Source organism: Penicillium hordei, assembly GCF_028827395.1.
Source record: "Penicillium hordei strain IBT 12815 chromosome Unknown utg000004l_segment0_segment0, whole genome shotgun sequence".
Taxonomy (NCBI): Eukaryota; Fungi; Ascomycota; class Eurotiomycetes; order Eurotiales; family Aspergillaceae; genus Penicillium; species Penicillium hordei.
In genome coordinates, this window is record NW_026623145.1 from 4,555,764 (window position 1) to 4,579,799 (window position 24,036).

Sequence of the window (24,036 nt, forward strand, 5' to 3'; positions counted from 1 at the left end):
ATTGAAAATCGCAAAGCATAGCCATCCCAGCTGCAAAGGAAAGTAGTATACCAAGTTCGCCATAGTCCCTTTCCGTACAATAGGCATTGGAAGTGCCATCCCGTTTTTGTTTAAATCTCATGGCCAGTGTGAGACGGTGGTCCCCCGTTCAACAAGCTTAACGATGTCGATTAAAACAAACATGAAACAATCAAACGGCAATTACAGTTGCAAAAAACAAAAAAAAAGGAGGATAAATAGGCAAATGTGGACGAGGAAGAAAAAGAAAAGGATTGTGTTGTCTCCTTAAGATGGGACACTGATAGATTGCCCAACTATGGGCATTGATAAAAAGATTTGTGTCCAAAATCCAATATCCGTTGAATTGGATGTTATTTCTCCCCTCCCATCCATGAGTTTTCCTCTTTTATCCTGTGTTGTATTCATGACGCCGAGCAGGATTCCTCCCATAAATGACAATCGATGATGGGTATGCGTAGAAAATCAAAAGAACGCGAGTATCAGTGAGTTGGTGTTGGTCCGTGAATCGTGAATTAAGCCCAAGTATGAGTTATGCTAAGGGCGGCGGTGATGATGGTGAGCCTTCTGAAAGCAAGCCGCTACTTGGCTCGTCCCATGATGTCGTCAACGTCATTCTGGTTCACGACTACACCACCCTCTGAGCATCGCGCCTTAGTGCGAAGCTCGGAGCAGAGATTGTCAACATCGATCTCGCCGTTGCGGAATCTTTCCATGGATTGAAGACGATCCCTAAAGAAAAAAAATCAAGTCAGTAAGCTGGAGCAAAATGAATTAATGAATATGGATATGAGCATGAACATACCAGATCTTCGTGCACGACAGCATCTGCGACTGGTCTTCGCCTGGAACGACTTCATCTTCCTCGAGCCTGCTATCAATTTGGGCAAGGAGGCTCTTCTTGGGTTGGGTCGCGTCAGTGACGACCTCGGACAGGTTGTGGGAAGGACTACCCAGGTCCGGCAGAGGGAATGCTTCATTGAAGAAAGAGCCGAAATCCTGAGACAGCACAGCATCTTGGGGCTCCCGCCAATCACCAAAGAGCACCGGGTCGAACTGGCCGCCATTCTGATGGGCCAACCAATCGATCCCAAGATCCGGAGGATCTTCGCCCTCGGCTGGGCCATCAGTTGGGGTGGGGTGGCTACTCGAAACACTCTGGGATTTGGATCTGCTGTTATCCCGGACCGCTGGGATGGGATTTCTGATGTTCCCGCAAGCCATACCAAGCTGTGCACAGAAGGATTTCTCGCCATCGGTGGTGATATGCCCGCCGCACGAATCACCTGGTCCCAGCTCGCGGTACTGCCCATCTGTGGGAGAGTTCAGACTTGGTTCTGGGGAAGTTCCGTTCGAGGACAGCATCTGGCTCTGGTGCGAGTCGGACGAAGACGACGGAGAATTCTCCGAAGTAGAAGTATCATTTGCGGAAGACTTGAAGCCAGAGTAGGGTGCTTTGGCGGAAGTAGCGCTGTGAATAGTTCCATGAGACTTCGATTTATTCGACAGGGCAAGAGAGTTCGATCGAGACGAAGGACTGTTCAGACTCTCACGGCCCAAGACACCAGGTGCCTGAGGGGTGTTGACATTGGATTTGGATTGGTCGTTCTTGTTGGCTTGTCCATTGAAGAGATGACCACCAGGCAAATCGCCAAACTTGGGGAAGTCGAAGAGAAACTCATTGTTCTGGAGGCCATAGGCTCCCTTAGAATGGGCACTCGGAATGGAATTCGAGCTCATAGCCGACATGGCATTTCCTGATCCCGAGGCCATCCAGGAAAGGCGCTTTCGGTACTCACGGAGCTCGACCTGCAACCGCTCGACCTGGGCACGCAGCAAGCCATTCTCCTGGTTTGTCATGTCCGATGTCTTCTGCAGCTTCTCCACCGAATCCTCCAGATCCTTCAAGTGCTTCTCCTTGCGTTCGCGGAAGGCTCGCTGGGCAGCTCGGTTTTGGGCCTTGCGCTTCTGCTCAATCACGTCAGTTCACGACTCTAGTCCCAGCAACTTCCGCGTGCAGCAAGAGTGGCATACCGTAGTAGGCTCTGAAGTCAGTGGCTTCCTACCAGGCTTCTTGGCCTCACTTTCTCTACGTTTCTTTCCAGTCTCTTCCCCTTCAATGTCCGACTTCCCGTCGAGGGACTTTCGCTTCTCGCCGATATCGTAGTCGGCCGATCCCGGTAGGTCCCCGATCAAATCAGCGGAACCGGGGAAATCGAAGTCAACGTCCGGGGTGAAATCCAAGAAAGGGCTTTCGTCATCCCCAAACCCGAAATTGTTGGCATGGGGATTGTCAAACCCGCCCGAGGGAGGGGCGCTGATACCGTTTGAGGAAGTTTCGTCGGGGCTCTGAGAGGACTTGAGCGGGGGAGAGCCACTTTGGGGCTTTTGACTGGGGTTATTGGACGATAGAGCGGCAAGCAGGAGATCTTGCTGGTTTGGGGAAAGGTAAAGACCTTGCTGGAATCGTTCGTAATCACCCATTGTGACGGTTTACTTTCAATGGATAGAGGGGCTGACAAGAAACCAAAAAATGGCGATGAGATGGAAATTGAATGGATTTCAATACAGAGTCCAGCCGGGCCTCCCGCCCGTAACAAATATTGATGGATGCCGTGAAACGACGAGGGTTGGAGGATGATTCGATCCTCACAATATAGCCTCACAGCTTAACCGGATTTGTGAGTGAACAATCTCAACAATCCGACTGTATGTTGGATCTTTATCAGTCACAAGTAAAAATCGATCGAAAATTGCGAATATGGGGATGAGGTGATATGGGGGGGGGGGGGGGGCGATATTTGGATATGGAGGGGGAAAGAAGAAGAAGAGTTTCTAGCGGCTCTCTCGAGAGGGGCCTGAGGACAGATTCCCCGCTAGTCAAATTGCGGTCGAAGTGTGGCTCAAAATACGAGGCTGATATGGAAAGATATGAAACAAATGAAATTCGAATATGAAAGTTGCAGAATCTAAGAGAACAGATGAAAGAGAGAGTATGACTGGAGGACTGGAGGACTAGAGGACCGGAGGACTGGAGAGAGGGGGGAGGAAGGGCGATCATGGATGGGCGGTGAATAGTTCCAAGGATATGATTGGTTATTGAAGTCTCTGCTTTGAAATCAATTTTCTCTTCTTTTTTTTCTTCTCCACTTCGAGTAGCTTCTGTCAAGCCCTAAACGGGTTGAATACCAGTACTATGTACTTCGTACTGTTCCCGGAATTCCGATTGTATTTTTATCTGATCATCGTATTTGACTCATATCTTGACTTGGCGATATATCTGCAATCTACTATGTTGTACAATGTCTCCGGGTCTGGCCCCACGGGTCTCCCAATCTCCGGTCCGAGATTGAGTATCCCGAGGTCAGACCATTTAATGACGTTGCCACTTGCCACTTTTCCTATACCAGAGGAAAACAGGGTATGTATTGGACATGGTTTATGTTGTATACAATCTATTACATACTGTACGGAGTACTCCATAGCTCTAAAGCGATGTAGACTTTAACATGCATATCCCCGTCGATCTGCAGAAAGTGGATTCTCTATGATGTATCCAATACTATAAGATAATGACCTATGTACATAGCATCACAACAAGCCTGTCTACTAATATAAGGTAGAATAGCTTAATTTGCCCCATGATCCCTAATTCAAAGTCTCGGCCCATACAAGACTTGGTACATACATAGCTACGTACATAATCCATGTAGGTACATAGTGGCGTAAAACCATATGTTAAGGCGGAGAAAAAGGCGGAAACAGAATGCACGTGATCAGGGACGAATTTGCCGTGAGATAGAACAATAATTATTGTTTCTCCGCACTCACTTCTTACCGATACGCGTCAGATAGATTCAGTTTCTAATATCACGATCTCGCACGAATCAGAATCAATCAAAATTTCATCATGGCTGATATCTCTTCTTTGGAGACAGATCTGACGGAATGCAGATCCCAGGTTAGTTACCGCGAAAACGGTCACCACGCGCGTTGACCCGTCACTAACTTCAAAAAATCAATAGATGGAAACTGTCGCGTTAGGCTTGGAGGTAGACCCTGATAACGTGGAACTGAACAGCCTCAAAACTGAGCTCGAAGAATACATCACCGTTCTCCAGACTCAGATCGCCGAACTCAAGCCCATTGCGCCCGTCAAATCGGCTCCAAAGGGTGGCCCATCCAAGGATAATGGTTCCTCAAAGCCTATTGAGCACTCCGAGGAGGCACCTGCTGTAACTACTACTCCCGTATCATTCTCTGTGAATGACACTGTTCTTGCGCGTTGGGTCTCCGGCGATCGTGGTTTCTACCCGGCCAAAATTAACTCCATCACTGGCTCATCGACCAACCCAGTCTACCTTGTCACATTCAAGTCATATGCAACTGTGGAAAATTTGACCGCCAAGGATATCCGACCCATCTCTGGCACTGACTCGCGAAAGCGCAAGGCTGATGGAACCCCAGGCAGTTCGGCATCGCCCTCTCCCGCTCTCCCTCACCCCGGTGTGATCTCCGCCGCGGCAGATATCAACCCCGCACTAGCTACCCAGGCTCGCAACGAACCAAACAAGGCCGGTGATGGACTGGTTCGTCCTGCTAAAATGCCCCGCAAGGTCAAAGCGAACAAGGAGCTCGAAGAAGGCAAGAATAAGTGGAAAGATTTCGCTGCGAAGACCAAGGGCAAGGGCAAGGGCGCGTTCGGCAAAAAGGAGAGCATGTTCCGCACAGGTGAAGGTGTCAATGCACGAGGTATGGGTTTCCTATTCAATTGGGGTTCCCCCCCTCAACTCTGGTGGATGCTAATTTGTCTCATCTCTTAGTGGGATTTACAGGCTCTGGACAAACCATGCGCAAGGATCCGACCCGGACCCGCCACGTTTACCAACAGGTGGAAGAGGACAACTATTAAGTTGCATGTTTATGTTGCCAGGCCCGCATTGTGATGATACCCCCTGGGCGAATGGTTTTACCAATTTTTTTTTTTTTTTTTTTTCGCATGTGACACCTCATGATATCTCTCTGGGTTCTTCTCATATTTGTTCTCATCGCTAACTGAATCACCGGCGATGCAGATGCAGTCATATCTGTCTCTTCTGTTTTGAGACTCGGAGTTCCTGTTCATAGAATGCGGTTCAGCTCGGAGTCGGTCATTTCTATGTTTGTATTATTCCTTTTTTGAATGAAATCATGAATATTACAAAAGGGGCATGTCTTGGGGCTTAGGCTTACAACGTAGACTCAAAATCTCCCTGTATCCATTTCTTGGGGTCTCTTTGAGCGATGATAAAAATATATATATATTGAAAATCACTTGGAAATATATTTTGAGCAATCTGAGTTTAGTTCTAGATGCCAAGAAGAGGAAAGTAAGTTCTACAATGTGATTTGAGCCACGATATAGCCAAATCATCGTGCCTGACGTTAGCGCCAACTGGGTACTTTCATGGGTTGGTTGCGTGACCGTGGTGACCGTGCGGGGGGCACCAAAATGTACCGGGGGTCTCCGCCTTCACGTCACCCAACTCTGAAAGCTTGCTTTGCTCTCTTGCTTTTTCTCTTACTCTATCGCTTCTTCTATCATAGCCGCTATCAAGCTTGGAATATTGATCTTAATTTTATCTTTGTATTGGATCCCATCGTCAAATTATCCTTCGAATTCGCATTCCCTCCTTGCACCAGCTCCTGAGCCCAGCCTGCAATCTTCCCCACACGGACCGACCAGTGCATGGCCAATCTCCAGTATTGAAAGTGTCGCCCTCGGCATCTTAATTGAAGACTGGTATAAAGGGTCCTTTCTCTCACCATACTCACCCTCTCCACAACATGCGGTTACCTAGGGCTATCGCTACGATCGTTGGGCTGGGCTCTTTTGCGCCCATGCTTGTCGGTGCACAGGGCGAAACCAAAATCCACGAAAAAGGCCGTTGTGCTATCCGAGGTCATTGTGGAAAGCAGTCTATTTTCGGGGGAGAACTACCTTGTCCCGATAATGACCTGGCGCAACAACCAGAAGACGCAGTACGCCAGAAGTTGGTAAATCTGTGTGGCAGCAAGTGGAGTGAAGGCCCGGTCTGTTGTCGAGATGAACAGGTAAGCAATCTGAACCTCTCAAGGTTTCCATGCCTGTATTTATTATTCCATCATGCTGATGAACCATAGATCGATGCACTTTCAAGTAACCTCAAACTAGCAGAGGGAATCATCGCATCCTGCCCAGCCTGCCGAGACAACTTCTTCAACATATTCTGTACCTTTACATGCTCTCCTGACCAGTCGCTTTTCGTCAATGTCACCAAAACAGAAGAAAACAGCTCTGGCAAAAGACTTGTGACCGAGTTGGACAATATTTGGTCCAAGGAGTACCAAAGCGGCTTCTTTGACAGCTGCAAGAATGTAAAGAACGGTGCTTCGGGCGGAAAAGCCATCGACTTCATTGGTGGTGGTGCGAAAGACGATACCCATTTCATGAAATTCTTAGGTGATAAAAAGTTTCTGGGCAGCCCGTTCCAGATTAACTACCACACAGAGCCCAATGGGTCTGACCCGCAAGGAATGAAGGCTTTGTCAATAAAGCCAAAGGCCTGCAATGACGAGGACAAATCATTCCGGTGCTCTTGTGTCGATTGCCCGGATGTGTGTCCGGAGTTGCCCGCCATCTCTCACCACAAGATGTGTCACGTAGGACTACTACCGTGTCTCTCTTTTGCCGTCATTCTCGTTTATTCCATCTTTCTATTGTTTGTTATCGCTCTAGCAAGCTATGTCACATACAAGGAGCGCCGGTTCCGCAAACCAGAGCGGGTGCGCTTGCTGCAAGATCCCACGCCCAGCGACGACGAAGATGAAGGGGAAATCATGCACCGTGGAGGATATATAGAACGGTCACAGGGAGTGTACAAGCTCAACTCTATGCTGTCAGCCTTGTTCCACCGAATTGGTGGTGCTTGTGCGCGGTTCCCAGGAATAACAATATTCGCCAGCGTCATCGGAGTTGCGCTGATGAGCCTAGGGTGGCTGAGCTTTACTGTTGAAACGGACCCGGTGCGACTCTGGGTGAGTCCGTCATCTGCGGCCGCCCAGGAGAAGGATTTTTTTGATCAGAGCTTTGGTCCATTCTACCGAGCTGAGCAGGCATTTTTGGTGAATAACCGCCCAGGGAACGACTCACGTCCGCTCTTGGACTACGAAACCCTCACCTGGTGGTTTGACGTCGAGTCTCGCGTGCGACGCGTGATCTCTTTGGACCAGGCTCTCAACTTCGATGACGTTTGTTTCAAACCGACCGGAGAAGCCTGTGTCGTGCAATCGGTCACTGGGTATTTCGGCGGTTCTGTCTCAAACCTTGACCCAGATACATGGAAGGACAGACTTAGCCACTGCACAGAGTCACCCGGAGACCCTAGCTGTCTCCCCGATTTCTCGCAGCCCCTCAAGCCCGAAATGATTCTTGGTGGATATGAAGACACAGGGAATGTTCTGGATGCGCAGGCACTCATTGTGACCTGGGTGGTAAATAACTATGCGCAGGGAACCGAAGAAGAAGCAAACGCTATCGATTGGGAGAACACCTTCCAGGCCGTTCTCGGGGTAGTTCAAGAAGAAGCTGCCGAGCGGGGCCTTCGCGTGTCTTTCAATTCCGAGGTCAGTTTGGAGCAGGAACTGAACAAGTCTACCAACACAGATGCGAAGATTGTTGTAATCAGTTATCTGATCATGTTCTTCTACGCCTCAATGGCCCTGGGTTCGGTCACAGTTACCTGGAGGTCTCTGCTGACCAACCCGTCCAATGCTCTTGTCCAATCTAAATTTACACTGGGTATCGTTGGGATCATCATTGTTTTGATGTCTGTTTCCGCATCGGTCGGACTGTTCTCGGCAGCGGGCGTCAAGGTGACCTTGATAATTGCTGAAGTCATTCCGTTCTTAGTCCTGGCAGTGGGAGTAGACAACATTTTCTTGATCGTCCATGAATTCGAGCGAGTCAATATCAGCCATCCCGATGAAGAAATTGACGAGCGAGTTGCTCGAGCGGTTAGTCGAATTGGACCTAGCATCTTCCTGTCTGCTTTGACGGAGACAGTGGCCTTTGCCCTGGGTGTCTTTGTTGGTATGCCTGCTGTCAAGAATTTTGCCGCATACGCTGCTGGTGCTGTCTTCATCAATGCCATTCTGCAAATTACCATGTTCATCTCCGTCTTGGCTCTGAACCAGAGACGGGTGCAGAGTCTCCGTGCGGACTGTATCCCTTGTCTTACTGTCCGAAAAGCAAACTCGTTTGGCTTTCCCGAGGAAAACTTCGACGGACAGGATGGGGAGAGTACCTTGCAGGCCTTTATTCGTCGGGTCTACGCTCCTTTCCTCTTGGATCGTCGTGTGAAAGTTGGGGTTGTTATATTTTTCTTGGGTCTTTTGACTGCTGGTCTAGCCTTTATCCCCGAGGTTCCTCTTGGGTTAGATCAACGGATTGCGCTTCCGAGCGACTCATATCTGATTTCATATTTCAACGACCTGGATTCATACTTTGGCGCGGGGCCTCCGGTCTACTTCGTGACCCGGAATGTGAATGTAACCGAGCGAAGTCACCAACAGCAGCTATGTGGACGGTTCACCACTTGCCACGAATATTCACTGCCCTTTATCCTCGAGCAAGAGTCTAAGCGTCCGGATGTTTCTTATCTCGCAGGTTCTGCCGCGAGCTGGATTGATGATTTCCTTTATTGGTTAAACCCCCAGCAAGACTGCTGCAAAGAAAATGGCAAGCTTTGTTTCGAGGACCGCGTTCCTGCCTGGAACATCTCTCTCTCGGGAATGCCAGAAGGATCTGAATTTATTCATTATGCCAAAAAATGGATCGATGCTCCCACCGATGCCTCATGCCCCCTTGGTGGCAATGCACCCTACAGCAATGCTTTGGTTATTGATGAGAAGTATACGACAATCAATGCCAGCCATTTCCGTACTAGTCACACGCCCCTTCGGAGCCAGGACGAATTCATCGAGGCGTATATTGCAGCTCGCCGGATTGCAGATGGTATCTCGCAGGAGCATAATATCGACATCTTCCCATATTCCAAGTTCTATATCTTCTTTGATCAATACGTTTCCATTGTGCGACTTACTGGTACCCTTCTAGGGTCGGCTGTGGCTATAATCTTCGTCTTGACCTCTGTGATACTGGGGTCTATAGCCACGGGCGCTGTCGTTACAACCACAGTGGTTATGATAGTGGTCGATATCATTGGCACCATGGCGATCGCTGGTGTCTCCTTGAACGCTGTGTCTCTTGTCAACCTGATCATTTGTGTGGGCATTGGCGTTGAGTTCTGTGCTCACATTGCCCGAGCATTCATGTTCCCCGCTCGCCCCATTATGGAGAAGGTTCCTGTCGAATTCCGTGGTAAGGATGCTCGAGCATGGGCGGCCTTGGTCAATGTCGGTGGGAGTGTCTTCAGTGGTATCACCGTCACCAAGATTTTAGGAGTTTCCGTCCTGGCGTTTACTCGGAGCAAGATCTTTGAGATCTACTACTTCCGTGTGTGGCTAGCCCTGGTGATTTTTGCTGCTACACATGCTCTTATCTTCTTACCGGTCGCTCTTAGCTACTTTGGCGGCGGTGGTATGTACAAATTGACCTATCACCATTGAATAACGTGAACTTTACTGACCGATTTAGGTTACTTTGACCCTGCGTCTGACGGTGGCCTAGAGGCCAACCTCGCTTCACGTGGCTACCGCTCCTCGCTAGTCCATGATGATTATGACACTGATGAATATTAAGTGATGGATCGGTTATTTGGGACTTCATTGGTGTGTGGGTCTTCTGGAAACCACCGGATGCACGGCTGCTAGTACATTAACAAAGCACTTGTCAACCGGTGTTCTTTTTGCTGAAGCACAGTTTGCTACTATCGAACCAGATGGACGGAAGAGGAGTTTGGAAGCGAAGGGATTTTTTCCCCAGTTAATTCTTCCAATTTTTCTATTTTCAATGTGGGAAGTTTCTACACTCTTCTGTGGCCTGGAGGTCCCAGTGACTTAGGTATAGCTGGTATACTAATGATCGTGTCCCAATTGCGCTCTCTATAATAAGTACCAGCTGTGTGAACGATCACCATAATATGATAGTACTTCTTAATATATAATATAATACAATCCTACTAAATATGACCCTAATATAACCCAATATAACCCAATGTAGATGAAGTTGAAAGAAATCTCTGCCCAAATTCCCGCGTGTTGACAACTGTTCCCGCGCTAAACCTAATTAGGCACCAGCCCACTCCCCTAAATTTTTTTTTCTGTTCTTCTCTTTTCTTCGTTCTCCCCCCCACCACTCTCCTTTTTTTCTCTTCATCTTCCTCTCTCTTTCCTTTTTTTTTCTTCCTGTCAATATTGCTTTGTGATACCCCCTTTGAGTTGTTTGTCTTGGACAGACCGCTCAATCTTTGTTCCTGTGGCCTGAGTCTCTGATAGAGACCTGGGGCAATTGAAACCGTGGAAAGAAAGAAAAAAGAATCACTCGAAAATCTTTCCCATCCCCCCTTCCATCATGGATCAACAGCGATTCCTGCAGCAATTGCAGATTATCCTGGATCGTGAGTTCGTCTTGCAACGTCGAAGCCCATGTTCGTCTCGCTGACCCCTTCATGTAGCCTCCCAGGGAAACCTTAAGGAGGCCACCGGAGTCTTGCAAAAGGAGTTCTATAACAAGCCCGAATCCCTTGTCTTCCTCATCCAGATTTGCACTAGCCATGAGGACCAAAATCTGCGCCAGCTCTCTTCCGTGGAGTCCCGTTCGCTCGTTTCCAAGCACTGGTTGAAGGTTCCTGCCGACCAGAAGCCCCAGATCCGCGAGCAGCTGCTTCGCTCCACCATGGGCGAGAGTTCATCTCTCGTCCAGCACTCCATCGCTCAGATCATCTCCGCCATTGCGAAGATCGATTTGAACGACGGCGAGTGGGCTGATCTGCCCAACCTGCTGTTGCAGGCTGGTAACAACGGCAATGCCGCTGAGCGTGCTGTGGCTATCTATATTCTCTTCACCATATTGGACACTCTTGGTGAGGGCTTTGAGGAGAAGTTCCAGGACCTTTTCAACCTCTTCAACAAGACGATCCGGGACCCTGAGAGTGCTGAAGTTCGCATCAACACTCTCATGTCTTTGAGCAAGCTCGCTATGCACCTTGACTCAGAGGAGGATGAGGCTCCCGTCAAGGCTTTCCAGGAGATGGTTCCTGCCATGGTCGCCGTCCTCAAGGACTCCATTGAGAAACAAGAGGAGGACCACATCATGCAGTCTTTCGAAGTCTTCCAGACTCTGCTTGGTTGTGATCCTGCTTTGCTGACTGTCCACCTCAAGGACCTGGTCGTCTTGATGAACCAGATCTCTGCCAACACCGAGGTGGATGAGGATGTCCGTACCCAGGCCATCAGCTTCCTCATGCAGACCATCCAGTACCGCAAGCTCAAGGTTCAGGGTATGCGCATTGGCGAGGAGCTCACCCGCACCGCTCTCCAGATCGTGACCGAGCTGGGTGATGCCGCTCCTGGCGATGATGATATCACTCCTGCCCGTTCTGCTCTCGGCCTCTTGGACATGCTCTCCCAGAGCCTGCCTCCTAGCCAGGTTGTTGTCCCCTTGCTCAACGCGCTGGGCCAGTACTTCAACAACCCCGACCCAGACTACCGCCGCGCTGGTATCATGGCCCTTGGCATGTGTGTCGAGGGTGCCCCCGACTTTATCAGCACTCAGATGAAGGAGATCTTCCCTATGGTCCTCCAACTCCTTGCTGATCAGGAGCCCAAGGTGCGCCAGGCTTCGTTGCACGCTGTAGCTCGTCTCGCAGAGGACCTTGTTGAAGACCTCAGCTCCGAGCACGCGCGCCTTATGCCGTTGCTGTTCCAGAACTTGGCCAGCGCCATGCAGGAGTACAAGGGTGAGGAGGAAGGCCCTACACTTGATATCATCAAGGCCGGCATTAGTGCCATAGATGCTGTCGTTGATGGTCTGGATGAGAAGGATGTTTCTCCCTACCAGGCTGAGCTTGTTCCTATCCTGCACAACCTCTTCAAGCACCCCGATTTCAAGATCAAGGCCCTTGCTGCCGGTGCCCTTGGCTCCCTCGCCTCCTCTGCCGGAGACTCCTTCCTCTCATTCTTCGATGAGTCGATGCATCTCCTCCAAGAGTTCGCTGCCGTCAAGGACAGTGAGGATGAACTTGACCTTCGTGCCAGTGTCACCGACTCCATGGGTGAGATGGCCGCTGCCGCTGGCCCCGAGCGTTACCAGCCGTACGTTGAGCCCCTCATGCGTGCTACTGAGGAAGCTTTGCACCTCGGTCACTCCCGCCTCAAGGAGAGCACCTATATCTTCTGGGGTGCCATGGCCAAGGTCTACGGCGAGCACTTCGCTCCCTTCCTTGACGGTGTCGTGAAGGGTCTGTACGATTGCATCGAGCAGGACGAGAGCGACCTTGATGTCGACCTCGGCAGTGCTGCCAAGGACCTTGTTGGCCAGGAGGTTACCTTCAACGGCCGCAAGGTCAAGGTCGCAAGTGCTGACGACGAAGATGATGGTGATATCGAGGATGTGGACCTCGAGGACGAGGACGACTGGGATGACATTACCGCCACCACTCCTCTTTCTCTCGAGAAGGAGATTGCTGTTGAGGTCATCGGTGATCTTGTCACCCACACCCGCAGCTCATTCCTGCCCTATTTCGAGAAGACCATTGAGCATGTGATGCCCTTGTGTGAGCACCCTTACGAGGGTGTTCGCAAGAGCACCATCAGCACTCTGCACCGCTCTTACGCGATGCTCTTTGCTATCGCCGAGGAGAATGGTCAGATGCCCAAATGGCAGCCTGGTCTCCCCCTTCAGGTTCAGCCTGCCAAAGAGGTCCAGAAGTTCGGTGAGATCCTTATGACGGCTACTGTCAAGATGTGGACTGAAGAAGATGACCGGTATGTTTCACGTAACCCTTTTTTCCGTTTTTCCTGCCCTTGCCCAACCATTTCTATGATGATGTTTTCCGCTTAACCCAGCTCACTTTGATGCGCCAAAGGCGTACTTGATGTAAACGGCGAAGTCTACACTCTGAGATCTACTTCCACCATCGCCTCATTATTTATCACTGTCGATTCAATGACCTGATTGCTGACCGATACTTGATAGATCTACTGTCGCCGATATCAACCGCAACATGGCCGAGAACCTGCGCTTCTGCGGTCCCGCCCTCATTGCCAACGAGACCATGCTTCACAATGTGATCCAGATGGTCACTGATATCATCACCAAGCAGCACATCTGCCAGGTGGAGTTCGGCCCTGAGGAGGAGACCCTCGAGGCTGGTGAGGAATCTTCTGAGTTTGACTGGATCGTTGTCGACACCGCCCTGGACGTTGTCTCCGGCATGGCTGCTGCCATGGGTCAGAGCTTCGCTGAGCTCTGGAAGGTGTTCGAGAAGACCATTCTTCGCTACGCTGGTAGCACTGAGTCTCTTGAGCGAGCCACTGCTGTCGGTGTCCTCGCTGAGTGCATCAACGGTATGGGTGCCGCCGTGACCCCCTTCACCTCTGTCTTCTTGAAGCTGCTCCTTCACCGCCTCGCCGATGAGGACTCTCAGACCAAGTCCAACGCTGCCTACGCCGTTGGCCGCTTGATCCAGCACTCCAACGCTGAAGCCGAGATCATCAAGGAGATCCCCACCATCCTTGCCCGTCTTGAGGCTTGCCTTCAGATGGATGTCTCGCGTCTCCAGGATAACGCCACCGGCTGTGTCAGCCGCATGATCTTGCGTTACCGCGACAGTGTCCCTACCAAGGATGTTCTTCCTGCTCTGGTCAACATCCTTCCCCTGAAGAACGATTACGAGGAGAACGAGCCTCTGTACCGCATGATCTGCCAGATGTACAAGTGGGAGGATGTCACCATCCGCGAACTCACCCCTAGCCTCCTTCCCATCTTCCAGTCGGTTCTCGCCGATGAGGATCAGTTGGAGGATGAGCGTCGGATCGAGCTCATTGAGCTTGTCAAGTGGCTGAACCAGATGCAGCCCGGCGCCGCTCCCTGGGTGGAGCAGCTCTAAGCAGGCTGCTTCTGTTATGGATTGATGAACGAAAAAAAGGATTTATATAATGGATAGACGGATGGCTTGGAAGCCCGAGATGACTAGACGATACCCCAGTCACTGCGGCGATGATTGATGAAACCCCTCAAAAGTTGCTGCTGTATATACTGTCAATGACTACATGCTTTGATCTTCAACCTCGAGTCTCTGTGTAGAAGTGTCTAGACTACGTACATATATGTATCTGTACCTCTGTAGCCTCGTCATCTCGTACATTGCAGTATCTCAGCTCCGGCGAGTAAGGTTCACCTCAATACCCGTCTGTCGCACAAAAAAGCTATTGTGCGTCATCCAATCCTTCTCTGGATGGGCCAGCTGGATATCATACCGTGACACAAGAGTTGCAATCACCTTATACACCTCCAGCAGACCAAGATGCTTCCCGATACAAATACGGCTTCCACCGCCAAAAGCGAGGTCAGCCTTATTCATTGACAGCAAACGTTCCTGGAACGCATCTTCTGTCTCCCGTTTCTCATCGCGAAGCCATCTCTCCGGACGGAATTCTTCGGCATCTTCGCCCCAGACAGACGTATTGCGTCCCAAAATGTAGGGGTTCATGCCAACTATAGACCCTGCAGGAACGAGACTTCCATCGGGGAGGGCAAGCCCACCCTCTGGGACGTATCGCTCCATGAGCATGGCGACACCGGGATGACATCTCATGGCTTCCCGTACCACGGCATCTAGGTATGGGAACTGCCTGGCGGATTTGTACGATACCACCGTGTTTCCAGTGGTATGGTCATAGGCGGGAATCTCGGCTCTGAGACGTTCCCAAACGTGAGGATGTTTCAAGGAGAAGTACAATGCCGCGTTAATGGTGATGCCGGTTGTGTCGGCTCCCGCAATCAGGTTGATCATCAGATACGAGATAATTTGGGAGTCACCCACTGCGTCTGGGGATTTCTCCTTGGCCTCGATGAATTTGTCTAGGAAGTCAGGCTTGCTGGGGTCATGGTAGTGGGTGTCCTTGTTCTGAAGTCGGTCCATGAGGTGCTGGATTGATATGTTGGCGACGGTCCCGAAGGATGGCGGGCCGATTCTGTAGACGGGGTTTTTGTCCAACAAATAATCCAGAATTGGCACCTGTCCCACGAGGGAGAAGTAGTCCATGGCCACATTCGCGATGTGCAGGGTATTGTCAAAGTCATACCCGTGTTCCAGGTATCCAATGGGCTGGCTAAATGTGGCATTGCCAACCACGTCCCAGGTATCTGGACGATTTATAAGTCCTAAGAAGGATGGATTTACAGGGGTTGAACTTACAATACGCAATCCATTCGCCTAGGTCGCATGTCTTAGTTGGGTTGGATCCATCGATGAATTTCTCCTCCAGGCGTTGACAAAAGTAGGAAATCATGTCATCGATATGGGGCTCCAGCGTAAGCACCCCGGCCAGGGAGTAATGTTTCGAGACGGGTCGCTTCTGCTGTGCATGTAATTTAGGGTTACACTCGCTGAAGAGATTGTAGATGATTTTGCCGTTGTTTTTAGCACTGCTGCCATGATAAAACTCGGTCTTCATAGGCTATGATTAATACTCGTAATCACCCGCGGCAAGAGAGATACCCACCTTCAAATACTCCGATTTGATATTGTAAACTGTCTTGATCAACTCGGGGATATCCAGGTCGAGCACGTTGGGCCCGATGCGCACCACTGGGCCGTACTTCTTGTGCAGCTCGTGGATGACCACATGATACTTTCCCTGGCGAACATGTAGCATGCGCCATAGATTCGTCCAGCCTACCAAAATATAAAAGGTCAATATAGAACTAGCTCCCTCTGCTGCCAAATTGGTCTTTAGAAGGATACTGGTCGACTCACCTGCGAGAAAGGGACCGGGATAACTGCGTAGCGGGGACAGAAGATACGTCGTTAAATACCAGATCGTGAGTGCTAGGAGAAAGGCATAGCCAAGCATGGTGGCGGCATCTTTATTCCCATCACTTAACATTGTAAAGATATTGATATGTGTGATGATATTTGACTGTTTTGGGGGGACTGTGTTGGGGGGACTCTTTTGGAAGGGGACTGTTTCGGGGGAGTTGGATACATCCCTCAACCGTCGATGTATCGTATGCAATAATTTATACGCCCATGCATGGGCGAGTATGAGAATATACCCCTCACAATGCCGATCCTATGGATAGGATGACCGTGCATGCTCCAATAGGCCTAAATTCAATCATGCTCCAAAGTAGGCCCCGTTAATGCCAATCAGATGGAAAAATTAGCTCCAATTAACTTGGAAAGCACAGAATTTACTTACCCAAACGGGCCATGATCCGGTGACAGTTGTCGAATGACCTACCGGAAAGACACTTCAACACACCGCAATAGCCAAAAGCACCAAAAGTACGAGATACGGTGTAAGGGATATCAAATTGGAAGAATCTCATTGGCTTTGTGAACTCCCTAAGCGCTACTAGCCGTTGCTAAGCTAAAATGTTACCGTCCCGACCCTTAATATAACTATATAGGCTATCACATAATTAAGTAGTATGCAAATTACAACTATCAAAGGGCGAGAATGAAGTCTACTATCACCCTTGTATCGCGTTTAAAGGGTTTAGGCCTGGTTTGTACGGAGTAGTTTCCTGGCTGTCTTCTTTTACGTTCTCTTTTCTGATTTATTGAGACATTGAGTCAAGGAAGAGGATGTATTTGTACCCTAATAAAGTCGTCTAATTTTTCGATCTCTCACTCTAGCAAGCTCCGGTCTCCATTGTTCTATAATCCTAATTTTACCGACATTCTGAATTTGGACGATGTTAGCTGGCAAAGGCGTTCGAGCCATTTCGGTGATGTGGACGATGACATTAACCTCTTTTATTCTGGTTCCTCTCAGGCTCTATACACGAATCTATATCGTGAAGGCACTTGGAGTGGACGATCATGTCTTCAATTTGACCAGGGTAGGTTTCCTTTCCCATTCCATCTATAAAACCTCCCGAGGCAGATCTTCCAGGGCTACCTAAGTATGATAGAATGGTGAAATACCTCTAGGTATTTCTACTTCTTTACACCGTATTTCTTACGATTGCTGGTGTACATGGATTTGGACAGCCCCGTACATACCTTTCAGTGCAGGCGTTCTTTTCATTATTTCTCCCCTTCGAGGCTTTGAGTGATTTGACTGAGCCTGACTGCATAGAGTGGTCTCTTGACTTCTGCTTTTTGTCTTTGAGTGAAAATTTCAGAGTACCACCGTCACGTTCACAATGAACTCTCGGACACCCTACCGGTGCATTCATAATGAGGAGCATCTACGCAAAGCCAGTCAGAGCCGCATATCTCGTTCAGCGTCAGCATCGTAAAGTGGCTTACCTCCTCAAACATGAGAAGCGAAACGAAACAAGATTATCTAATAAATATCACAAGGTTAGGTCTAGTAACGACCTGTCTATGTCTTCACAAGTTTTCTTTGGCTGATATATGGAATAAAGATGGCTCGGATTGGCCTATACAGATGATGCCATTATGCTTACTGTCCTATGCCACCATCTCTTGCGAGGACTATTCAGATCTAGATACGGGTTCGGAAATATGTAGGTTACTTTACTGTTTATAGATTACCAGTATTTTAGCGTTCGATCTCATCTGCAAAGACTTTACTTGTATCAAGTCTTCAATTATTTTTTCTTCCCAGGGCTCGATCTTGGGTTATTGAACTTCTAGTTCTCTTATACGGCTCATTCAAATGTTATTTGGGGGTCTTCAACATGAGTAAATAGGTAACTAAGTAGTACATCAAGAGTACAACCCCAACCAAGGCTAAAGCAAGACAAGAGTATACGCCAACGTCAGAGCTCTCTTACGGGAGAGGATCAATCTAAATTAAAATTGTACGGCTCCAATGATTTAATTCTTAGGTTTGCATTTCGAGATATGTTGGGAAGTTGGGAACATTTAATATAACTTAGGGTATATTTTTATGATATGTTTCTCCGTAGTTATGTTATATTAGTTATTTTATATGGCTGCCTGCTGGGACCTGATTTTCTCAACTTCCTCTTCATTTCCCCCAACCCTCACTGCTTTCAGCCCTATATTGTGTTTTATCTTTGCTTGACGGTACGCTGTTCTTTCTCTGTGTGTGTGTTTTTTTTTTTTTTGGTTTGTGTTTTGTAAAAATCCATGGATTTTTCTTTTCTCTCGGATATCTAACTGACAATCTCAATAGATTCAAGCCTTCTAGCCTCCATCATGGCTGTCACCTCTATTTCAACTCCTTTCGACTGCATCCTTCCTTCTAGCAGCTCCGGTAGCTCCATTAAAAAGCCCATCAAATCAGTCTCCAAGCCATGCTTTGGCTGTGACTGTGGCGATGAAGAGTGCGATTTCTGCGTATGCACTGTGATGTGAGCTGGCGGCCATTCATCTCAATCTCCCTCGATATGCTTTTCTGGGAATTCCGGTGGCGGATGGTCTGATCGCATGTGGAGAGGTCACCAGACAAATATACGGGGAATATATGTGGATCAGGGTCCAAGGAGATCAGGGATACTCTGCGTCTAATTTCATTCCCGTTTTTGATGGTTGGGTACATGCGATACCCTGAGCGCACCAATACATCTATTATTCAATGGCTCTTTTGTTAGTTCGTAGGTTATATGAATTTTAACTAATTGATGTAAAATATCTTCGACTTATAAAGTCAAATCTCAAATCATGACTTCACTCTACGCCTGAGGCATATATTTGGCTGAGTCAGCGGTCATTTTGTCAGCGGCTTTCGGAGCCAAGGCATCGGCATTCTTTTGAGCTTAATGGCCAATCTCCCTGAAAAGATAGCAAAGGCTTGATATATAATGTATCCTGCATCTAATGCATCGCCTGATCAGCCGCGGTCACGGACTGCCCGTGCATGTGACTCCTGTTACAAAAGAAAGGTTAGATTTGTTCTTGATCAACTCTCGATCTTTTCGCTAAACTGGTCCCAGATCAAATGTGATGCTGCGCTTCCGCAGTGTAATTGGTGCAGTCACCATAATATTCCCTGCACATTCGACAGAGTGGTGCAGAGGAAAAGGAAAAACGTCAACGATGAGGGGTGAGCCTGTACGTCGAGCTTGTTCTTTCGTGTGTCTGACGTTGAAGATAAAGACGCCCCAAAGTTTCACGGCTATCGGAGCGAATTAGTCGCATCGAGCAGCTTCTGGCAGAGAACTTATTGGCCGATCAAAACTCTGGTATAGTGTCTCTTCAATATGCAAACCTAGGAGCACCCCGAGACTAATTGGCACAAGTGCCTGAAGACTCGCCTCAATCTTACGAAGCCAACACGACAGGCACCAACTCCCCATGCAACACTCAGTGTCCAGACCCATCGTCAGTGCGAGTTCACTTTGCAGGCAAAGAGTTGGGTGCCATCAGTTTACTCACAGGCACGCCATTTCTCTTTCCCGAGGGACAGGAATGGATCAAAGCTCGCACAGGACAGCATAGTGCAATTGACAGACTTACTCCAGCCCGAGCACCTTGGGATAAGGAGCGTGGACAAACCTTCAACACTGTTTTGATGGACATGAGCACTAACACTTGCAATCCCTATGAACTTCCCGACTGGAGAACAGTGCAAGTGTACTTCCACGCATATAAGAGTTCCAAGGTGATGCAGCGCATCTTTCCGATTATAGATCAGGATCTTTTCGAGGAGACCCTCAACAAAGCTTACAGTCAGTCGACATCTACCCTCAAATATGGCCAAGCTAGTGCCAGAGTTTGTGTCATTGCATTTCTTACCTTTGTTTCTCGCCTACCTAACGTCAAAACCATTGTCAACGCGACTACTATGACCACTCCAGTCGATCATGATCTACTTGCCACCAAGGCGCAGTTCTTTATGCCTCAAGTATTACAAGAGTCTGCCAGTCTGGACGCAGCCCAGGCTATTACCATATTGGTAAGTGAGCCGCTTTGGTGCATAATTCCGATGTCTTACCGGTGAATCGATCAGACTATCTTCGAATTATCCTCGGGAAATATGCGGGCAACAAACTACTACGCAGCGATTGCTGCGCGACTCATCTTCATGCTTGGTGGCAATCTTTATCGCGGTGACGTCACCGCGACGGATGCGCGCAGCCAGAAAAAGCATGCACAACTGCGGAATCTATTTTGGATTTGCTACACGATTGATAAGGACCTTGCACTGCGCACGGGTCAGCCACCTACTATCACTGACGAAAATTGTGAGCTGACGCTTCCGCCGGGCTATCTCGATCGAGCATTCTTGGATGTGGACGACGAGGACGCCCCATGGTGCGGTCCAGTGTTTCCATTCGACTTGCGCTTGAGTATGATCAAATCCCGAGCACATCGAGAGCTATATTCAGTCAGCTGTCTCCAGAAATCAGATGCCGAGCTGCTCAAGTCAATTCGAGAACTCGATGACGCGCTAGAAGAATGGCGGCTATCGGTCCCTCCTAAATGGCGTCCAACCATGTCCTTTTCTTCCGAGACCTCCGATCCGAATATGGGCATGAACACTGTTATGCTGCGTCTAAACTATCACCTATGTATGACCATCATCCATCAAGCGAGTGGAAGATGCAAGGCATGGATGCAAGGACAAAGTGGCATGATGGACGGGGTGAGTTCAAGTATGGCACTTTCAGTAGAGGCCAGTCGGTCAAGTCTATGTTACCTCGAGGCGGCAGAACATGTGGTAGTCGACGGGATTTTCTGGTGGGTGTTCCTTTTCATGGCTATCTGGGACGTAAGCTAATCCGTTCTAGGACTCTCATCTTCTATCCCATGTCCGCGCTGCTCACTATCTTCTGCAACATTCTTCAGAACCCATTGGACCCACATTCGCGCGAAGATTTGGGCCGATTGAAAGTCGCCACGGTTATGATTGAGCGTATCTTCTCACGCAAACTGCCTGAAGATGAGCTCGCGCGCTTCAAAATGGTCGCCGACTTCATTGTGGAATTGAAGCGATTGGCTGAGTGTGCTATTGACAAGGCCTGGGCGGAGCAGCGTGCCACCTCTCATTGATTTGCACATTGTTTTCTTCCTATTATTTTGAGGGTCGGTATCATTGGCTGCAATTTAGCGTGAGGAGTTTATCGGCTACGGTACTTGTAATTGACGAAAATATTAATATAGATAGAAGAACGGTCACTTGAATTGCATTTGGTAGAGATGACCAGAGCAGTATTTAATAGAATGGCATCTCATATATGATGCAGTAAGCAGTTGTAAGCGAGAATTCCCAGCAGATACTCCCGGAACACTGGCATGTTGCCGGCTTCTCAAGTGTATGGAATGAGATTTCGAGCCAGCCTGTCTCAGATATTTTAGTGTTCTGAAACGAGGTGCGGTTGGTGGCAGCAGCTCGTTGGAACATCGGAGAATCTCCTCCAGATATTGGTGCGGTCCAATATCCGCCTCGGGCCGATGCAAAATGCGCGATGATTCAATCGACACCTCAGGGCGTCATATTTATCAGCCTAGCGAGAGATTCCGTGCCCATGAGACGCCTGGGATAGAGCACCCGAGGGACATATTGTTGGATGTTGGATGTTGGATGTTGATGAATCCTCGGTTTGAGATTCTGCCACGTTGGGCTATTCAAGGACGAGGTTGACCTATGAAACCAGTGTCACAGTTGAACACATAGCGCAGGAAAGTTTCAGTCATCTGACTCAGAGAAGGCAATACTGTTCAAATTCAGAGAAACCAGCCCGTTGTTAGATTCAATTCTCTTTGTCCAGTAGATCCCAGATCAACCGAGAGTGTTCATCGGCCTTTTCTTTCAGCGCCTTGGCCTGGTCGGTATCGTCTTCTGACCCAGTCGCACTCACACGACTGCCCTCCGCTTGCAACTGCTCTAGTACACTCTCAACCTCCATTTTGACTTTTTCCATTTGTCTCATTTCCTCTCGGCTGTGATTGAGCTGTTCTTCCATCATCATGATGAGTGATTCGCGGGCTTGGTGGGGACGGTAGAGGTTGAGAAGGTGGTGCGCATTGATAAACAAGTTGCGCAGATCTTCGACCTTGGATTCGAATTGTTCCGGCGAAACCGACAAGATACCGGTAAACTCTAGGAAATTAAGAAGCAAGGACTTGCTGATCTTAAGAAGGTAGTATGCGTGGTTGAGAGGGGGCGAGGGCTGCGAGTTCTGTTCGGTACCGGCTACGGTGGGTTCTGGGTAGAGTTGTTCAATTCCCTGTTCTTGTAATGATGGCAAGGTTGTAGACATCTATTTTAGAGTCAGTATTGTCAGGTGCAGAGTTCAGGTGTAGGTGGACGAACGGTTTGCAATTCGCCAAAAACACTGTATTGTCCTTCAGGGATATCGGGCGGCACCAGGTACCGGAGCTCTGAGGGGAGCTCCAGAGCGCGCAATTCGGCTGCTGACCATTGGTGGTTCTTATTTGACCGTCCATCTTCCTTCTTGGAAGCTTCGGCCTTGATCTGCTCCACCTTGTCGATATTCTCGCGCGTAAAGTGTTTCCATAAGGGCGGCGGGGGCGCAAATGCCGTGTTCACGGCTCGTTGTTGGCTCTCATCGGCCATATCGATCAACAAGGAGAAGTTAATAGACGTGAGAAAGAAGAGAAAGGTGAGCCAAGTGAGCAGAGTGGAAGTTCCTCTTAGTTTGCGCGAGACAGAGCGGAGAGAGGCGGTGACGTGGTCTGTGCTTCTGCAATGTGTCGAATGTCAACTTGACCTTTTTCAATTTCGACATACTCCCAGTGAAGATCTAAAGATCTTCCTGAAGTCCTCGGCAGTTGTGCAGGATGCCTCACAATGGTTCGGGGAACGGGTCAACCCCGATTCTACAACGCGTTGGACTCGCTGGTGCTGCAGCTCGCTTTGCGCAACGCACTTATGCCGCCGACTACGTCGCATTGGGGTTTCTCGTGGCAGGATGGGTACTCGTAAGTCCTAAATGATATTAATGGTGAAATACACCCATGGAGGGGTTTTTTTAACACATCAATAGATTCAATTATTCGTGAACCCGTTCCATCGCATGTTTTCGCTGGATAACAAGGCCATTCAGTACCCTTTCGCCGTCCATGAACGAGTTCCTGTTTGTAAGTCAATTGCCAATAATACAGTCTATTTTCCTTCATTCTAACGGAGAGTAACAGTGTGGTCGGTCATCTTCGCTGGTCTGATTCCTTTCCTAGTTATTCTCGCTTGGTCCGCAATGTTTCGCGCCGGTGTGCAAAAGACGCAAGTGACAGCACTGGGGCTATTCGTGGCTTTGATGTTGACCTCGTTCCTGACGGACATAATAAAAAATGCGGCAGGGAGGCCACGTCCGGACTTGTTGTCGCGCTGCAAACCCTCCCGGGGTACATCAAACAATGCGCTGGTCGCATGGACCGTCTGCACAGAATCCAACCAGCACATTCTACAAGAGGGATGGAGGAGCTTCCCTAGTGGACATAGCAGCTTCTCTTTTGGTGGCCTGGGCTATCTATATCTGTAAGTGGTTCTTCAAACGCACAGCGCTGGGACACTCGATCTGACAATGACCCTATAGCTTCTTGTGTGGTCAAATGCATGTCTTCCGTCCTCGAACAGACCTTGGACGCTGTTTACTTGCGTTTTTTCCATTACTATGTGCTTTGATGGTTGCCCTCTCCCGTCTAGCCGATTATCGACATGATGTATATGATGTGACGTGTGGAGGACTCCTGGGCATGCTGATAGCTTGGTTCTCGTACCGCCGCTACTATCCACCGCTACGGTCGGTCATGTGCGACGTTCCCTACGACAAAGCCGATATTGCTGGGCCCGATGGATTTGCTAAACTGGGTGATGAGGAGGCTCTTGCGCAGCCCTTCATTTCACGCGGTAGTCCCTCGGAGGGAAACTATCAGCTCCAAGACATAGAACCATCTCGATAAACCT

At 49.1% G+C, this 24,036-nt stretch overlaps 8 protein-coding genes across 8 annotated transcripts; 5 read left to right on the forward strand and 3 right to left on the reverse strand.

Annotated features, from left to right (window-relative positions):
- Nucleotides 1-599: 599 nt before the first annotated feature.
- On the reverse strand, nt 600-2,502 carry yap1 (putative bZIP transcription factor AP-1/Yap1; the record flags this gene model as incomplete). The annotated part of the gene is made up of 3 exons (XM_056899952.1): nt 600-750; nt 824-1,986; nt 2,053-2,502. The coding sequence occupies 3 exons, from the start codon at nt 2,500-2,502 to the stop codon at nt 600-602; spliced, it is 1,764 nt and encodes a 587-aa protein (XP_056752028.1).
- Nucleotides 2,503-3,928: 1,426 nt separating this feature from the next.
- N7537_008899 (tudor domain-containing protein) lies at nt 3,929-4,960 on the forward strand (the record flags this gene model as incomplete). Its single annotated transcript, XM_056899953.1, has 3 exons — nt 3,929-3,979; nt 4,044-4,770; nt 4,842-4,960. 3 exons carry the CDS (start codon nt 3,929-3,931, stop codon nt 4,928-4,930), a joined length of 867 nt encoding a protein of 288 aa, XP_056752029.1. The 3' UTR covers nt 4,931-4,960.
- A 757-nt stretch (nt 4,961-5,717) lies between these two features.
- ncr1 (sphingolipid transporter NCR1) lies at nt 5,718-9,873 on the forward strand. Its single transcript, XM_056899954.1, has 3 exons — nt 5,718-6,111; nt 6,181-9,637; nt 9,695-9,873. Exons 1-3 carry the CDS (start codon nt 5,845-5,847, stop codon nt 9,796-9,798), a joined length of 3,828 nt encoding a protein of 1,275 aa, XP_056752030.1. The 5' UTR covers nt 5,718-5,844; the 3' UTR covers nt 9,799-9,873.
- Nucleotides 9,874-10,570: 697 nt separating this feature from the next.
- Nucleotides 10,571-14,108, forward strand: N7537_008901 (putative importin beta-4 subunit; the record flags this gene model as incomplete). The annotated part of the gene is made up of 3 exons (XM_056899955.1): nt 10,571-10,616; nt 10,674-12,984; nt 13,196-14,108. The coding sequence occupies 3 exons, from the start codon at nt 10,571-10,573 to the stop codon at nt 14,106-14,108; spliced, it is 3,270 nt and encodes a 1,089-aa protein (XP_056752031.1).
- A 267-nt stretch (nt 14,109-14,375) lies between these two features.
- On the reverse strand, nt 14,376-16,077 carry N7537_008902 (cytochrome P450; the record flags this gene model as incomplete). Its single annotated transcript, XM_056899956.1, has 4 exons — nt 14,376-15,367; nt 15,420-15,672; nt 15,727-15,899; nt 15,981-16,077. 4 exons carry the CDS (start codon nt 16,075-16,077, stop codon nt 14,376-14,378), a joined length of 1,515 nt encoding a protein of 504 aa, XP_056752032.1.
- A 2,285-nt stretch (nt 16,078-18,362) lies between these two features.
- On the forward strand, nt 18,363-21,158 carry N7537_008903 (putative C6 transcription factor; the record flags this gene model as incomplete). Its single annotated transcript, XM_056899957.1, has 4 exons — nt 18,363-18,503; nt 19,474-20,061; nt 20,116-20,846; nt 20,897-21,158. 4 exons carry the CDS (start codon nt 18,363-18,365, stop codon nt 21,156-21,158), a joined length of 1,722 nt encoding a protein of 573 aa, XP_056752033.1.
- A 701-nt stretch (nt 21,159-21,859) lies between these two features.
- med7 (mediator complex subunit MED7) lies at nt 21,860-22,686 on the reverse strand (the record flags this gene model as incomplete). The annotated part of the gene is made up of 2 exons (XM_056899958.1): nt 21,860-22,369; nt 22,423-22,686. The coding sequence occupies 2 exons, from the start codon at nt 22,684-22,686 to the stop codon at nt 21,860-21,862; spliced, it is 774 nt and encodes a 257-aa protein (XP_056752034.1).
- A 224-nt stretch (nt 22,687-22,910) lies between these two features.
- N7537_008905 (phosphatase PAP2 family protein) lies at nt 22,911-24,032 on the forward strand (the record flags this gene model as incomplete). The annotated part of the gene is made up of 4 exons (XM_056899959.1): nt 22,911-23,051; nt 23,117-23,210; nt 23,268-23,607; nt 23,666-24,032. 4 exons carry the CDS (start codon nt 22,911-22,913, stop codon nt 24,030-24,032), a joined length of 942 nt encoding a protein of 313 aa, XP_056752035.1.
- Nucleotides 24,033-24,036: the final 4 nt, after the last annotated feature.

Bases quoted from the DNA above. Each gene is read 5' to 3' on its own strand.
- ncr1 (XM_056899954.1), top strand. From the start codon at position 5,845: ATGCGGTTACCTAGGGCTATCGCTACGATCGTTGGGCTGGGCTCTTTT. The intron at 6,112-6,180 runs GTAAGCAATCTG...GATGAACCATAG, and splicing joins TCTGTTGTCGAGATGAACAG to ATCGATGCACTTTCAAGTAA. The intron at 9,638-9,694 runs GTATGTACAAAT...TGACCGATTTAG, and splicing joins TAGCTACTTTGGCGGCGGTG to GTTACTTTGACCCTGCGTCT.